Below are 17,951 nucleotides of genomic sequence, written 5' to 3' on the forward strand. Positions count from 1 at the left end.
TACTCAGCACTTCTGCTGTGTGTGTAGCGCTGGGCTTGTGCCGAGTCATCGTGCTGCAGCTTTATAGCAGATCCCGGCAGCTGCTGCCGCTTCAGTAGCTGCTTCTCGTCCGCTGAGCGAGGAGGTGTATCCCCATCATCTGCCGGGACATGAGCACCACCGACAGCGGCGCGGCCATGACTCTGCTGGGTAAAGCCCACACTCTCAACCTGCACACCGGCAACCTCATGAACTGGGGTCGCCTGAAGAAGCGGTGCCCAATCTCCCCCAGTGAGGAGGTGAGTGCTGTACTCCAGGCAGTTGTAATGTATACTGACTACATCATCACAGTGTGTGGCCTTTAGCATTGCAATATAATTCTAGTTATTCATGTCTGTTTATTAATGTCATTGATAATCAATACGATTATATAGGGATAAGAACTAGGTTGCATGCCAGTGATACTTTGTAGGACAGTGGGTCATCTCCCTGCTGTGGGCTGATTTGCTTGTTACTTTTAGTTGGTAGAGATTTGTATGTCACTGGAGCATTCTACCACCTTCTGTTCTCTCTGCACATGTTACTATAATTATTTCCAGTCATAGTGATCACTACCTGAAGCGAACTGGTATGAAGTGCAGCCACATGTGCTGCAGTGTCATATAGCTATGTGCTGTAAAGAGCCATGCAAGAGAGCGAGGAGCCATGTACATGTTATATAATATGTACACATTAGCATAAGGATGATGCCATCTGCCAGGGAACACACACTGCGGTCTCTCCCTGTGCATGCCTGGTACAGTAACCACTGTGGTGGGTGGCTCCTGGTAAATTGATCCTAAACTTTAGTTTTTATAGGCAGGACTGAGCTCATTACATAGCACATTGCAACAAAATTATGTTTACTGGTGGGAGCCCCCATAAAGCAGAGACTCGGCAATAGGCATAATCACTGTATCCAAGATGTGTAGCCATTGGTGGAATTTCAGTACTGGAAACTTTATCATGGGGGAAAAAAAAAAAATATATATATATATATATATATATATATATATATATATATATATATATATATATATATATATATCTCCAGTCATGTCACCTAAAGATTGAATGTTGTTTTTTAGTTCATAATGTAAGTAGTCTGTGTTAGTGTTATTTGTCCGGCATGTATACAGTGTATATTTTAGAAACGGGAAGTAAATAGTTATCGATATAATTAAATTCTAAGTATTTGCAAGCTGTAAAACCCAACTAACAAAAGTGCATATCTGGTTTTATCAATACTTTCATAATGTCCTGGTGATTATATCATTTATTGGAATGTATCAGGTACTATTGTACTGTTTTTACAAAGGTCTTCTATTAACAAAAGCCTGTTACCTTGAGGGCACTAGTTTACACTTTGAATGTCTTATTCATACTGTGTTTATTAATTTACTGTATAATGAACTGGCTTTGCTGCATTTTAAAGGGAAATTATAGCACTTCCTGATCTTGTGCCTTCAGAAATGTCAGTAATCAGCAGAGTTAAAAATGCAAAAAATCCTGCTATGTAGGAATACTTGCCCCAGGAACCTGTGACATAAGCATAAACACTGTAAACTGATATACAGCAAGTGGAATGGGTCAGGTATGAAATGCAACGTCTGGAAAGCTGTCTGACTAAATACTGACACCGCGAGCCCGAACGCTGAAAATCCCGACTGGGGCCGGTAAGTACCCTAACCCTCACCTCTTCCCCCCCCCCCCCCCAACCCTAATCCTCCCTTAGTGGTGCCCAAACCTAACCGCCCTCCCCGCACCCTAAACCTAACCCTCCCACGGTGGTGCCTAACCTTAACCTCCACCCGCACCCTACACGTAACCCTAAGTCCCCCCTGGGGGTGCCTAACCCTCTCACCCCTCTCAACACCAACCCCCCCCCCACGGCTAAGCGCTAACAGTGGCCGGCTTTCCTTCATTCGGGAAGCACTCTGTCTAGATTCCGGTGTTGGGATCTAGACGGCCATCGTGATTTCGACGCCTGTTAGATTCCGGTGTTGGGATCTAGACGGCCATCGTGATTTCGACGCCTGTCTTTAGTCCCGCGTTGTGAATTTAGACGCCGGGATTTAGTCACAGCTTCCCGGCCGTCAGCATTTTGACCGCAATTCCTGTGGAATATGCAGTATAACATGTAGGCAGCATTTGATAGCGTACAATGTTTATTTTCACTCCCTTCATTACTTTGTCAATCCAGGATGACTTGCTGCTTTTAGACTTCTGAGTCACATCTGTTAGGCTGTTAATATTATCAGCGTTTCTAGACTGGATTTATCATTTATGATTCTGATCTTACCCATTAGTGTACTGTATATACAATTGCTAACAAAAATCAATACAAGAGTCCCAGACCTTATTCGCAAATAATTGTGCAAGTCAATACAGGGTCAGCTCTTGTGATTTTCTGAAAAACAATTTTTGTTGTATTGTATTTCTAACTAGGAATGTTAGAGGTTTACACAAATATTACGTCCGTGTATTATTAGAGCATCATTTCTGCAAGTCACTTGTATAGAAACTTTCCCACAAAGCGACAGTCGGCAATATTTCTATTTTCTAGCAAATTCTGAGGCCTCCTGGGTTATAATTTTCGCAAGGATGCCTGGCAACAAAAGGGCTATTGTTTGCCCAAATAATCAATTTATTTACTATTAAATTAGCAATTAGACTTTTATTTAAATGTTTTTTTGGTGGATTTTTTTAAATCAACTAATGTTAACACATACTTTTGACTTAAATAACAAAATTTTGAAGTGTTTCATGTATTGTGTGAAAACTTTTTGTTTTTTGTTAAATAGTACATTTTTAGATACCTCTTCCAATCATGTGGCTACCCGTATCCTACTCTTGACAATGTTTGCACAAAACAAATAAAAACTTCTCTATATGAGGCAGACATAGGCAGCCTATGTTCTCCTTTGACAACCTCTGGCCTCCTTCCTCTTATTTCTGAGGAAGTCCTTAGATCACAAGTAGGTAGGCTACATAAACTAAGGGATACTGTAACTGTGCAATAAGTTGTTGTTCTCCGTTACTTACATAGCACCAGCATATTCTGTAGCACTAAAATATACAAAAATAGTATGTACCTCCATGTTGTGTTGATTTTCATAGTAACTAGAATCCTTCCTAGCATAACATGTAAAGAAAATAGGCATAATTCCTGCAGAATATATAAACCAAGATATATTGCTTGTTGGCATATACTGCACAATCCAAGACCATTATTCAGGCGTTTCAGCGTCTGCTTACTTACAATCTAATATACTGTCTGGCGGCACACCCATATCCTCTGGCCCGATTAGTCAGACTAGTAGTCTCTGGTTTGTGGAAGGATATAGTAATTTGGGGGGAAGCCCACTTGGGCTCAAAGAAAATAGTCCGTGTAGGTGGCACCCTTAGCAGCCTCAATTATATTTCTTGACTGAATTCGTATAAGGTGCACCATAACCTAACATTTAACTTTGTTCAAAATTACAAATGAACAAAAGCTTGTATTTGTAAGGTATCCAGTTAAAAAAAGAACACTCAGAATCATTTGGTATGTTGCCCAGTGACTTATCATGAGCTGTGGTGTCTTTTCTTGAGAAATCTAAATTTACAGAATTGTTTTTAGAAGTTGCACGCTGCCATGTTTTCAGGAGGTCCTCCCACGTGCTCCGCCAACCTATAAATCAGTATTAAATGTAGGCTAGCACCAAAAAAAAATGGTCTTGTTGCTGCAGTCTGTTTATCAATCTATCGCTGTACTGTACAAGAGTATCATCCACATTAACAAACAAACTGACAAATGGTAATGAGTATATAGTAATAATTGATGTTATTGTTTATATATCAGTGTTCCAGCAATGTTTCATGTACAACATTTTAAAGTGGATCTGTTACCAACATAATAGTAGATGCAGCCGATGTGTTTGACCAATGGAGCATACTAATTTGCTAGAACTGGAAACATTACTGAGGCATGAGGCACTATGTGCCTCAGTGATATAGTCAGCAGTTAGTGAATTCCATTGTATGAATGGAGATATTATTTTTAGTTCTTATGAGATTACAGATTCCTTTCTCAAACTGTCTTGAGCCTCAGAGAAGTCAGGTTCTTTGTGTACTTTACCCCTGTGTTTACCGTCCATGTGATGTAGTCTATGCCAACATAAATTATAAACCCTGTTACACAACAAGAGGTAAAATATCTAGGCAAACATATGGGTGTCCAAAGACTTAAAATTACTCAATATTTTCAGTTCCCTGTTTCATATACAACTTTCAAAAAAAAGTGAACACAAAGCAGCATGTAAAAATGTGTTGCAAACTGGGTGGTAGATTACTGTGCATATTTGTATTTATCATTTAGGACATGTGTTTTATTTATGAGGTAGTAGTGTAATCGGCCATATGTTTTATTTTGGGCTTCAGTTATTTCTGAATGAAGGCGTTTAGCGTTACATTAGTCATCGATGCCTCATTCTCTTGTTTTGTATGTTTACCAGATACAAGAAGCAAAAACTATGGGATGAATGTTCAGCGTGACCCTCATTTCTTACCATCTTGCCTACTAAGACACTTCTATTTGCACAGTACAGTGAAGATAATTATATAACTTTGAGGCACTTGGTTTCTAAATATAATAACAAATATTTAGAATTTCAAGATAAAGGGGAAAAAATTCTGGCCACCACTGTAGTTAAAATATACCTGGCAGTCTTTCTTATTTGGCAAAGGCAGGAGCATGCACCGTTTTCTGCTCCTTGGCACGTGGGAGCTCTCCCATGAATTCTTACTATAGTATTAGAGGAGTACTTTCTCTTATTACCACAGATAAGTGGTGCTTAATCGCTGCCATTTCCTGTCCATAAATTCAGTAATGATCCCAATAATCATGCTTCCATAGCATGTGAGTGTTTATGTGATAGTAACTAGCAACCTGCATTACTCCATTCTAGTTAAGGAGTGATTAAATGTAAATAATGTGACTTGTATTGAATTGTGCTTTGAACTTTTGCAATCTGAAGCCCCTCCAACCAGTATCTTGCCCTTGACCTTAGACGAGCTATGGTTTGGACTCCCTTCAAGTGATCCTTTTGTAATCAAAAATGAAAGCAAGTGGTCACAAGGGGGAAGCTTAATTTCAAAGTGATGTGCCTCTGAGCCTCGCGGCAATGCCTGGCTGCGCACATATTGGGCCATATACACTAGTGCTGAAAGCGCAAGTTTCCCTCGCTTCTCCCGTGGCTGGACGGGAAAACTTGTGATTCTGTCAGGACGCGATGTGTTGTTCCGCTATGGCACAGCACGTCAATGTTGGGAATTGAATACCCTGAAAAGAGTGGGATCATATTGTCAATATTCAAATATATTACTCTCGCTTTTCACCATATACCGGATGTGTATAACCACCCTCTCTATATATCCTGTTTTGAGGTTTTCAGTTTGTTGTTGCAGGGATGTTACAGCAAAAGATTATTACGATGATAAGTGGATTGCATTCACCACATGTGCTGATTAAGCTGTCTAAGTTGATAACTGATATCATGTTTTGATTGTAATAAAATATATTTCTTTACAGTTGGGTGATTGCATAAGAACAACTCTAAATGAATGGAGCTTGAAGATTAACCCGGAGCTTGTACAGGTAATTATTGATTATCTTTAATCCCTTTTGCATGTATAAAATCTAGGACAATGTCTGCTTTTATTCAAAGTCATAGTGACCAAACTCTGAGATGTAGAAGTTAGAGGCTTTAATGTTATTTTTTTTCCTGCTGGTTATATTCGGGTATACCATAATCTGCCACTGTAGCACTCTTGCTCGTGAAGGTTTACCAGAGCTCTATACAACATAGTAGATAACATGCATGCACCATCGTCATAGTTGGGTTGCTCCTGTGCGATTTGGGGAGGAGCATTTTACCCTTCACCTTAACCCACCGCAGTGACACAGTGCTTATAAACATTGCCCTTATCTGGAAACATTCTACCATATGATGCCCCCTTCAGCAGTAATTCCAGACTGCTTATTCTCACTGGTGCTGCAATGTCTCCTGGCATTTTAACAACAAATGTTTAATTCATACATCCTATTTTTAGTGCAGTTTTCATTGACCTACAGTATAACGTAGTGCTGGACCAATTCAAGACCGAGAAAAATGCTTATGCTGACTGGGACATGTCCTGTACATGACAGAGTGCTGTTAATGCATCGTCCGGGAACTGTTAGGATTAGCTGGTAGAGCTCACACACAGCGTTTAATAACGCTGTGTCCTGAGTCGAGCACGATCAGTCACCAGATGCCATGGTGACAACATAATGGAGGATATATTGTGGCTCTTATCACAGTTGGGAATTATAAAACGCTGTGCCAGCAAATTCTACACAACAAGAACCAGTTCTAAAGATTTCCGACTGATGCAATGCAAGGGAGGGAGACAGTGCCATGATGTGAGGAGGAGAATGGAGACAAGTGATCAGCCATAGACCAAGAGTCAAGGTGCCTACACACATAGCGATGTGCTCACAATCCCACGATGTGTACGATTTCTCCTTGAACTCTCCCTGGGAGCTCCCCGGCAGTCGTGGGCACAATTTGGCCTGAAAAGCTGCCATGTGACACACGATCTATCGTGCCTCCTAAACTATCCAGTGCATCGTGACTGGAGATTGTCAGATCTGCTCTACAGCACGACAGATCTGAAGATGCGATGTGCGACCTGCGGGGACTCGCATCGGGAGTGGGGACTCACGATTTGGGCATATTTTTACACGATCTGCCGTTCCAATGTGTTGGAATCGGCCAGATCGGGTAAAATATCGCCATGTGTGTAGGCACCTTACAGTGCAACGAGCAGGGTCCCCAATAGCACTGATAGTGATGATAGGCTTCAAATCTAAATACAAAGACCACATATAGAGAGGATCCTCCACTCAAATGCCTACATGGTATTGTTGCATTTGATCACTGACTCGCCCTGTTCATTCCCTCCATGTCTTTACAAGTCAGTTACAGTTCATCAAATGTGCATTTAAAGTCTTCTCCCCTAGTTTCATTTAAAAAAAGAAAGTCCCTTTTTTAGCATCACTCTGAGATGAAACAGTTTTGTAGCACTATGGGCCATATTCAATTTGAGGCGAAAACGTAATTTTCAACTGTTTCAATTATCCCCATATTCAATTACAAAGACTTTTCGCCGGTGGGAAAAGTCTTTGTAAAAAAAAAACAGGGATATGTTTTCACCACTGCTTAGGTGGCGAAAAAAAATAGCGGAATTGGGGTTTAGGGGTGCAGAATAAAAAAACATAGCCTGCAGCCTTCGGAATGTCCCCTGAATGTAATGTGTGTCAACTTCTTTTTAAAAAAAAAAATCCTTAGGGCACTCCAAAAAAGGTACTTTCTTTTTGGGGACGAAAAATAAAAATTGGGGGACACACTTCAAAACTAGCGAAATAGCTTCAGGTCGGGTCCCCGAGTATACAGCAGGTGTTTTCTAGAATACGGGAGGTTACGGCAGGTGGATTTTTGAAGAATTCTAAAAAAAATAATTTTAGGGACTTAATATGCTCGCACCCATTTTCATGTACCCCAAATTTGATGGGACTAGTTATTTTTTCCCAAAAAAAAAACCCCTAAGTGCTACTCTTCACAACTTATTTTAAAGCCACATTTATGCAATTGCCATGCCTATTTAAAAACCATGACTACCTTCAGCAGACCAAATCGGGGGTACCCATAGTGATTCCCCATGTCAGGACATCTTTTGGGGGGTGATAGCATGATTTCCCCAAAAACTGACAGGACTTTTCGCTACTTACCTTTCCGCCGGGTCCCGTTTTTGCCAGATCCTAATCGAATTCGGGGATAAGTGGGCACGCGTCCGATACTTTATCCCCTCGTTAAACGGCGATGAGGGCGAAAAGTCAGACCTCGGACTTTTCACCTCAAATTGAAAATGCCCCTATGTGTAGAAGGAACTTGAGGTTTTCATGCCAACCCTGCTGGATGTATGGGTACCAAAATAAGGGTTTGATGATAGAAGTTGTAGTGGACCTGGGTTAGTGCAAATAGAGCACACTGTGGGCTGGGTCATTGGCTTTCTGAGGGGCACCTGTATTGCTTTGAGGGCGATGGAGTAGGTTGGAAAAAGGTGTTTGGGGAAATGAAGTGCTGGGGTGGTGAATTGTTTGCTAGTTAGCCTGCACACCCTTGCTAGCAGCACAGATCCTGGCTGTACCTTCCTTCTAGCCATAATTGGCAGGATAGCATAGAGCCAGCTTAGATCAATTCTATTTGAAGGTACGGTAAGTTAATTGCAAACTCGTTCTGTGTGTCCCTTCTGCTGTACATGGATAGATCTGCAGTATTCAAGGACAGCTCCTTCTAACATTTGCATGGCTTTGGTTGCTCTTATGCAAGAATTCTGGACCACATATTTGTTTTACCACACCTGTGGCCAGAATGTTGTGGAGCTTATTTCCTTTGAAGATAATCACATTATTTTTGCTGTAGATTGGAGAATTCTACAAATAACAACCTTTTCCTTTATTAAATACTTGTGACTGAAACTGCACCTTACTCCCAGGAAAGCACTTTATCAAGATTCTGCTTTACCACATGTCTAGACTGACTTTCTGCAATGTGTCTGTAATCACTGCCCACATCAGCCTTTGTACAATGTATTGAATTGTATAATGAAATTATTTATTACATTAACTTGAGTGAATGAACCCTGTATAGCGACACTTTACTTAGTATTCACCTCTATATGTGACATTCACTAGTGGGGAAAAGAAACTAATATGCTATGTGGCTTAAATGGAGAAATGTAGACTGAGCAATGCTAATACTTCATTATATTCTGCTCAGAACATCAACATTATATGAAAAATACTCTCGACTTTATATGCATGTGTAGAAGTGGTAACACACAGGCATCACTGAGGGAATCTAAAGTATAGGTAGAAATTGGAGTTGGCTTATCACTAACCAACTACTGTGGTCATGCAATCAGATTCTATCTGACTGTTTCATAATTGCTGGAAGAGTGCGACATAATATTGTAATAATTATTAGTGTGCACCTGCTCACTTTTTTTTTTTTGCATAATGTAATATTCCTAATGTAACGACTTAAGCTTTCAGGTATTGCGGTAATATACATGGTTCAGGGTTAACCTGATATTAAATTTCAGCTTCTTTTAAAAAAGTAAAGATTAGTAGAATATTACTTCCCCCCACAAAGTCTCTATGGCAGTGTCCTTATGGGTCTGATACAGGTCAGGAAGTTTATACTACGGGTGCTGAGCTGCTCTGTATATAGCTCATACCCCTGTATATGCATTTGCCAATAGAAGTAGGCTTGTAGAAGTGCACCGGTTAGTCACACTGCTGCCTACCAGGGTTGCAGAAAGTCGCCCTTCTGCTGTCCGTCTGCTGCAGGAGGGTAAACGAGAATGTGATAGACCTAAACAGTTTAATATGTGGTCCTAATGAAGTATATTAAGCTGCTTTCATTTATACAAAAACAATGTGCTAGAAGCTGCTCTTTGGTGTAACATAGACCTATTTGTGTATTGAGTGCCTCTGTAAAACTGATTAGCTGGAAAATAATAGCTGCCATTTTCTAGATGCCCACATAAAAATAACTGCACATTCTGTGTGGGTTAGTGTAGTGCTAAAATACACTGTTAAGTGAAAGACAATGTCACTGGTGAATAGCTGATATGTGCAGGGATTTGTCTCGGACCAGACAGTTGTTTTTACCAAAGCGATCCCTGGCGCACGTTTAGCTGACAGGAATTTTTGGCTGCTTCTTCAGTCCAATCTCCAACTTAAACGGTGTATGTTTTATGTACTTTGTGACATTTTCTCAGGCTTGTTTTTTTTTTGTATATGGTTTTTCTTTTCAATTTGATTCTGAGCACTGTAAACTTGCATTAACTTTTCCAAGCAGTTAACATTAAACACACCACACATTACTATGTAAAATAACATAGCCACATCACAGCTAGAGACTCTCTGGGGGAAATTTTCTAAGCAAGCGGTCGTGTCTCAACGCATTTCAGCAGGTAATCTAGAACTGAAATACTATTGAAGCCGCCGCTAGTAAATCTACCCCTCTGTTTACTATGTACTCTTTTTCGTCCTGTGTAAACCTTGCCACCTTATTAATGACTGTTGCCACCTAGTCAGCCCTTCTCACACTTATTTGGCCAATATTCTGCTTTTAAATGTTTATGGAACATTTTTTATCTATTTGTTTGAATTCAGAATGGTAAGTGTCCAAATCCTACTTTTTATAAGATCTTGTGTTCAAAAAGGAACACATTTTACATCACATTGCCATACATTTACCCACATAAACTTTGCATGGTTACAAAGCTCTTTTTTTAATTCAATGAATAAAAAAAAAATACACAGTAAATGGCGCTGACTTATAATGTGCAGTGACCAAGCCCTTGTGGCAGAAAAGATGTGTCCTCTACCTATAGCCACAGGCACCAGGTCAGCTGTCCCCTTCCAGTCATGTACATACCTATGGAAACTGTCACAATCTTTTGCACTTGGTGCGTTTATCATAAATTAGTATGTTTTTTTTTTTTCCTTTGCGTCCTATAGGAATCTCCGCGTACCCTGGAATGTGCTGTAACCCAGGCCATGGAAACCATAAACCCTGAAGAAAGAGAGGAAATGAAAGTGTCAGGTAAATAATAGCTATATATGGTTTATGCAATACTGTATATGTTGAGAGTTGAGTATCAGCTTTAAACCTGCAAGCTTGGACAGCTTATATATGAAGATTTACTATAGTGCCAGCGTAATTGGTTGTGCCTTAAATCTGAGAGCAAATACAATCTCTTATTTTTACTAACCAAACTGGCAACTGCCATGTTTGCGGCATTACCTTCATCTTCCTTATCATACATGAAATTCTTTTGGAATTTTTATTTTTATACACTCATTGTTGGGCCTCCCTCCACCCCTGAATGGATTAAGGTCAGCACTGTGGGCCACCAAAGAACATCCTTCTTTTTTTTTTTTTTAAGCCATTCCAGGGTGTTGTTGGGGTGTTGTCACTGAACCTCATCCTAAAATACCAGCTTCCCTTTGAGTGTTCAAAGTTGGCCAGTTCCTGCCTCTGAAAGCATCGCCATACTTCCTGCCAGGTATGGTGTTATCTGGCAGATTTGCAAGGTTTGATATGTGCCATACATACCCCTTGGCATTCAGGCAAAAAAAAAAGTTCTACTTCAATCTTGTCAGACCACAAGACGTTCTGCCACGCCTATGCAGTAGCTTCTACGTGGATTTTCAGGCAAGTACATGTTTTTTGTTCAGCCAAGTTTTCTTTCTAGCTGATGTGGGACACTGAAGTGATTTTTATTTTTTATTTATTTTTTTGCTATTGCACATGAATCTAATTCATACCATGCATGTGTCCGTACAGAGTCCCACTTGTAAGCTTGGCGCATGCAGGAAGAAGTGTATGGAAAATGTAGTGGGCTTTCCTGGCATTAACAAGGAGGTGTCTTAGCACACGCATGGATATGGTCCATCTTATTGGCGTGTTATGGGAATGTCGCGGGCGTGAATGTGGTTGTGTACACAGATGCTTGACCGCTCACATGGGAGGCCGTATGCGGACAGAGAAACTGCACCTGCCATAGGCTGGTGCAAGTTTCGATGGTGCATCTAAGGACGCCCCAGTCGATAAATGTATTGTCTACATACGCTGTGAGTGAGCACCTCAGTCATTGTGCATTCATACGCATGGATATATACCAGGGAAGGGCTTAGTAGAGGCATTTGCATGGATGGTGCTGCATCCGACTCCGAACCTTAATGCGATTGCAATAGGCTTTTTTTTTTCCTCTAATTCATTTTATATTTCTCCCATGCTGTAAGACCTAGGGATTGTTGTGTTGTACATTACCCCAGTGCTGATTTGAATTGAAATTCCAAATACGATACAAATTTATTTCTAATTTCCTATTACTCCTTTCTAGTAACTTTGTTTAAAGAGTTCTTAATTTGGTGGTTTTTCTTGCAAAAATAAAAATGTGAAATATGTTCAGTTGTACAGGGCCGCAACTAGGGGGGGGCTGGAGGTGCATGTGCACCGGGTGCGCCGCTGTACCCGGTGCCAGTGACCTCCAGCCCGGCTCTGCAGAGAGGCTCCAAGCCGGACGTCCGCTGGTAATAATTATTACCAGCGGGCGCCCGGCTCCTTCTCTGCAGCGACGCGGTATAGCCGGAGGCTGGAGTTCTCTCCCGAACTCCAGCTTCCAGCTCTCTCCACGGGCACTATGGGGGAGACATCATGACGTCTCCCCCATAGTTCCGAGGAGCAGCCAGCGGACCGGACGCGACGCTGGATGCAGGAGCAGGGTTCAAGGTAAGTATTTTTTTTTTTTAATAATAATAAGCTGCACTACAGGGGCATTATTATGGGGGCATGGGCATTATTATGGGGGCATGGGCATTATCACGGGGGCATGGGCATTATCACAGGGGCATTACTATGGGGGCATGGGCATTACCACAGGGGCATTACTATGGGGGCATGGGCATTACCACAGTGGTATTATTATGGGGGCATAGGCATTACCACAGGGGCATTACTATGGGGGCATGGGCATTACTAATGGGGCATGAGCACTACAGGGGCATTATTATGGGGGCATGGGAATTACCACAGGGGCATTACTATGGGGGCATGGGCATTACTATTGGGGTATGGGCACTACAGGGGCATGAGCACTACAGGAGCATTACTATTGTGGCATGAGCACTACAGGGGCATGAACACTACAGGGGCATTACTATTGGGGCATGGGAACTACAGAGGCATTACCACAGGTGCATTATTATGGGGGCATGGGAATTACTACAGGGGCATTATTATGGGGGCATGGGCATTACCACAAGGGCATTAATATGGGAGCATGGGCTCTACAGGGGCATTACTATGGGGGTATTAACATATGGGGCATTACTATGGGGGCATTATTATATGGGCATTACTTCAGGGGACATTACTATAGGGGCACTGCTGCAGGGGGAATTACCAGGGGGGGACGCCAGATTATTGTCTTGCCCCTGGTGACAAAAATCCTAGTTTCGGCCCTGAGTTGTAAATAATTTTATTTTTTTTGCACGGTGTATATACTATATAATACGTACATTGAAAGTGTCATAAACCCTTCTCAAACTACCTGGGAATCTCTGCCATTGGCAATAAGCTGTTTGCCACACCGGTGCATTCACATAGAACATGGTTTTGGTACATGCACTGTAATATTTATCATATTACTATATTATAAGCCTTACAAAGCTAGTCACTGGCTACATAGATCATTTTATATTGTATATGTAGCATTATATCTAACCAATGTTTTATTTCTCTCTACAGTAAAGCTGTTTGTCGTGGGTTCTGCTCTTTCATCCATCAGGCATGCTGTAGACATGGGTGAGTCCATTAAGAAAACTAACCAAGCATTGTTTTGAAAAGTGGCCTCTCTCCTGATTAAGGGTACTGTGCCTGCTGCCCATATATATTTACATTGTATGCATCAGCGGTGGCACTATGGGAACCGAAGGAATCTCCTTGCTAAAAATATGAAGTAGTGTATATGTTTTACTTGCATAATGAACCGACGATAATGAAATGCAATATGATAGTCCACAAAGCCGTTAAATGATTATTTGATAATGAACACACTGCTAAACTATGGTCTGGTCTTTAAGGTATAAAATACCACCTCTCATGAAAGAGCAAATATCTCCAAGTAGTGCCCCTCTCGAATATGTTTGCATGGCAATTTGTTGAGACATTGGAGTTCACACTCGTTTAGTAACCAAGTGGGAGATACCCTATTAGGCAGTCTCCTGCTCTTTGTATCTTTTGAAGTCTGATAAAGGGGCATATGTATCAAAGCTTGATGTGAGATATATATCACCAACCAATCAGCTTCTAACTTACATTTTGAAGGCTGTGTTTAAGAAATGTTAGTTTGGAGCTGATTGGTTGGTGATATATATTTCACAATTTTATCTCACATCAAGCTTTGATACATATGCCCCTTAGTACAATAAGGTCATAATGTAGGGAAAGTTCCTTCTGGTCAAGAGGTCTGTACATAACGCATAGGAAACAGGCTCCGCTGTCTTCTCATTTGTGGTTGTTTTCTTTGTCTAGATGGGTTTTGAGTTTAGCTCAATGTTCAACAAAGCTCGTGATTGACTATTTACTCCCAGTTTTCAATGGACGCACTCCTAAGTAAAGCTAAAGGGTTCTTATTTTGGATGCTTTCCTTTGTGCTGTAAAAACAGAGCTGCAGGCTTGACCTCATTTGAACCTGGACTGTTTTTTTCACTTAAACCCTAGTGTTCATAGATCTAGATCTGGGTGTGGTGATGTACATACACCACATTGAAAATAAACGGCTATTTGGCAGGCCATGAGGTTGGCTCCAGCACTAAAGGCTCGGTGAACACAACAGATTAGTAAACATATGCTGTCAATACTGTATACAAGTTCAGATTCCATAACCCTTCCTGCTGCCAAAGAGGTCTGCAAATTAGGGTGTTTATTGAGCCCTCGTGTAACCCGATGCCAAGTTGGGAACAAAGGTTTAAGCAGTTTCCTAGTAACCCCATCAAACAGGAATGAGAAACTTTTGGCACTGCTAGAGTTGCTGGGCTACGGGTTCCATGATGGTCATCTATTTACTAACGTACACAAGGCTGAGTCAGTCACAGGTGCCAGGTTGCCATTTTGTTTTCACCATAGACTGAGGGTGGATATTGTACTTAATATTGAATTAATGTTGTGATTTAGAAGTAAGCACTATGGAGGCACACAATCTCCACCGCTCTGTGTAGTCCTGTGGATAAAACTCTGCAGCTGAACTGCTAGGAATCTGTTTGGCTGTGTCTGTTGTTCAGGCTTTAGTTGGAGCATATTTGTTTTGTTCATAGGGCGTGAACTATGTGTGTCCTCATCTGACTTTGCATGAGATGTTTTTTACGTTTTGACTTGAAAAGCAGCTTGCACTTTGTATGCAAATACAGAAAGCAAATGCCTGCCGGGAAAATAATGATTTCTAACTGTGACCAATAAAAAAAGTGCGTTTTTCTTTTGTTTTTTTGTTTTGTTTTTTTCTCTTTAAAAATTGAGAAATTTCTGTACATCATATATATAACATTTTATCAACACATGTTGCTCCAGACGTGTGTGTGCCAAACTGTCATCAGTGCTTTGGACTTCTCCAGTTAATAAAATGTAATCTTTGTAAGAGTTTATGATTAAATCACAGACATTTCCAAGGTGGGTATTTCCAGTGTGTAAACAGTTTAATGTTTAACTCTGAAAGTTACTTGTAAACAGCGTTGGTAGCTTGTTTAGTCGTGTGTGTCAGCTTTTCTGCACGCTGTAGCTGGTAGTATTATTTTGATTAAATAAAACTGCAGGCTAGTAGCTGCCATGGTGTGCTGTGTGCGCAATAACCTGAAATCTGGTGAAATTATGTACTAAAAAACAAAACAATTGCATAAGATGCCTCCTATTTAACGTTCCTCTCCAAATACCAAAAGCTTTAGGAGGCCCAGCAAACTGCACATGTGTATTTTGCACCTCTGCAGTTATGACTGTTAAACTTCCGTGTTATTCCACTGTCTGATAATCTAATCACGTTTTAATTTTATTGTTTTTCCTGTAGCATGTTCCACCCTGGCTGTGGCCCAATTAGATTCTGTGATCATTGCACCACCCCCTCTGGAAGATGGAGTCATTCTCACCTTGGAGCATTTACAGCCTTACTGGAGGGAGCTGGAACGACTTGTCCAGGACAATAAAGTTGTTGCAATAGGAACATCAGATTTAGATAAACCACTCTTGGAACAGCTTTACCTCTGGGCACAGGTGAGGTGCAGCATCAGGGCTAAGATGGGACCGGTTTCTTTAGTTTTGAGTACACTGCAATAAATGAATATGTGGAGTTAAGCAGCCAGTTACGTTACAGCCCCTGCCACTCTCTATACCAGGGCATGTTCTTTCTTGTACGTTGGCAATTACAGTACAATACATTTGGTATTAAAAGAAACACAATGAATTAAATGAATCAAGTGTTGCCAGACTTTGAGATTATTTAACTGGCAGCCAGAAACCTTTTGGGTGGAGTAAAATTGTCCTGTGTTGCTCATCAGTGTACTACAATAATGTGAGCTGCAAGAGTTCCTGTACAGAATACACACTGGTACGGAGATTGAGGATAAATGCCACGGCTTTGTCACCTTTTTGAAGCTAGACCGTAACCTTTTTATTCCCAGCTACTGCATGGCTTTGTTTCTCACAACCAAGCAGCAGTAGCTGTTAATACTATTCTATATGAGCTACTGTAGGTAAGAATGATGACTGTACGTGTATGCTAAATGTTTTCCATATCTTTTGCAGGTCAAGCCAAATAGTAACCAAGTGAATCTTGCATCATGCTGCATAATGCCTCCAGATCTAACTGCTTTTGCAAAGCAGTTTGATATTCAGTTATTAACACACAGTGATTCCAAAGGTAACTGAGCAATCATGATTAGTGTGTGTGTGTGTGTGTGTGTGTGTCTCTGCACAGATCTGGTTTTCTAGAGCTTAGGCCAAATGAACGATTTTTATGGGGCTGAGGCAGTGTGCCTGATGACCACAGATGCGATTGAGAATACGAGCTGATTATAGGGCCTGGTTCAGGGACGCACACTAATGCCACCACAGCTGCACATTGTGTTTGCAGCTACTGTCAGACGATAGGCAAATGTAGCAGGTGGTGTATTGAGACGCCCACCAGCGGCTTAGCAGATCCAAGCAGGTGCGTACAAAGAAGCAGCATCGGTCGCAGATCTTTTGATCTTCCTCCTATGGTCGCACAAAATGGGAGCATGTACTGAGACTCCAGCGCCATGTTTACTGCGTGAGGGTTCAGACGCAGCCTGTAACACCCTCCCAAAACTGTCGCGACACACCTGCGTTTTTACCGCCTCTCCCTTGTTACTGAACCTGGACTGTTAATCACTTTGCCAATAAATCCTCACTGGAAGCGACATCAGTAATGTATATTGACACGTGCATAGGGCGATATAGGCGCATACAGTTTACAGTTAATCTATCAACTCTGTAAATATTGGCATTGGGTACAGCTCTGAATCAGGCCTTATAGCTTCCTGCCATATGAACAAATTAAGATGGACTGTATCATGCCACGGTATTGGACTGCTGCAGAGTAGTAATGGATTATTTAGTTGAATACGTATTGCTCAATATAATAGCTATTTGGGACTACTAGATTTTGCAGCTAGGGTGCATTGATAATGGGTACAGATGAAGGCCAGCTCACCTAGCAATGCTAAGGCCATCAATTTTCAGATGGAAAATAGCCTGTTTTTTATTTCACTTATTTGGCTACAGATCTGTCTAGAAAACCTATGGACATATTGAAACCTGTTGCTCTCTGATGTAACAGTGGCCAAAAATAATGAATCCTGGCTAAATAAATGTTTTCTTTGTTTCAATACACAATAACTTTGGGTAACATCTTATGCTGGGCATACACGGCAAGATAAAATGTCTGTCAGACCGACAGACATTTTATCTGGCCGGCTGCCAGCCGCAGATGTCCGCGACATACACTGTGAGAGAAATCTCAGTGTATAGCCCGACATCTGCGCTCCGCCCCCGGGGGAGGACACATTTCCCTGTAGGAAGGAACACAGGAAATGTCTGTCTGTCGGCCGCGCTGGGCATACACTGCCCGATGCGGCCGACAGTTACCAGGTAAATATTGCATCGGACGGGCATGCTGGACAATCCAGCATGCCCGACCAAGCAATATTTAACCCTCGGTGCCCCCCCCCCCCCCCACGCTACAATTATCGCGGCGATCCGCCAATA

At 41.4% G+C, this 17,951-nt stretch overlaps 1 protein-coding gene and 1 long non-coding RNA gene across 3 annotated transcripts in view; one reads left to right on the forward strand and one right to left on the reverse strand.

Moving 5' to 3' along the window:
• The window catches only part of GCLM (glutamate-cysteine ligase modifier subunit), a 19,903-nt gene continuing 1,952 nt past the window's right edge, over positions 1–17,951 (forward strand). The window contains exons 1-6 of the mRNA XM_088443971.1: positions 1–278; positions 5,591–5,656; positions 10,634–10,718; positions 13,428–13,484; positions 15,736–15,938; positions 16,470–16,584. Coding sequence (XP_088300097.1) covers positions 150–278; positions 5,591–5,656; positions 10,634–10,718; positions 13,428–13,484; positions 15,736–15,938; positions 16,470–16,584 — 655 coding nt within the window. The 5' untranslated portion in view covers positions 1–149. The remainder of the gene's footprint in view (positions 279–5,590; positions 5,657–10,633; positions 10,719–13,427; positions 13,485–15,735; positions 15,939–16,469; positions 16,585–17,951) is intronic.
• LOC148508848 (uncharacterized) overlaps positions 10,386–17,951 on the reverse strand; it is a 23,571-nt gene continuing 16,005 nt past the window's right edge. For both annotated transcript variants that reach the window (XR_015869537.1, XR_015869536.1), the window contains exons 3-4: positions 15,815–15,992; positions 10,386–10,688 (exon numbers count right to left, since the gene is read on the reverse strand). This is a non-coding gene — a long non-coding RNA (uncharacterized LOC148508848). The remainder of the gene's footprint in view (positions 10,689–15,814; positions 15,993–17,951) is intronic.

The sequence above is a fragment of the Taudactylus pleione genome, unplaced genomic scaffold (assembly GCF_031769625.1).
Source record: "Taudactylus pleione unplaced genomic scaffold, aTauple2 ptg000341l, whole genome shotgun sequence".
Lineage (NCBI taxonomy): Eukaryota > Metazoa > Chordata > Amphibia > Anura > Myobatrachidae > Taudactylus > Taudactylus pleione.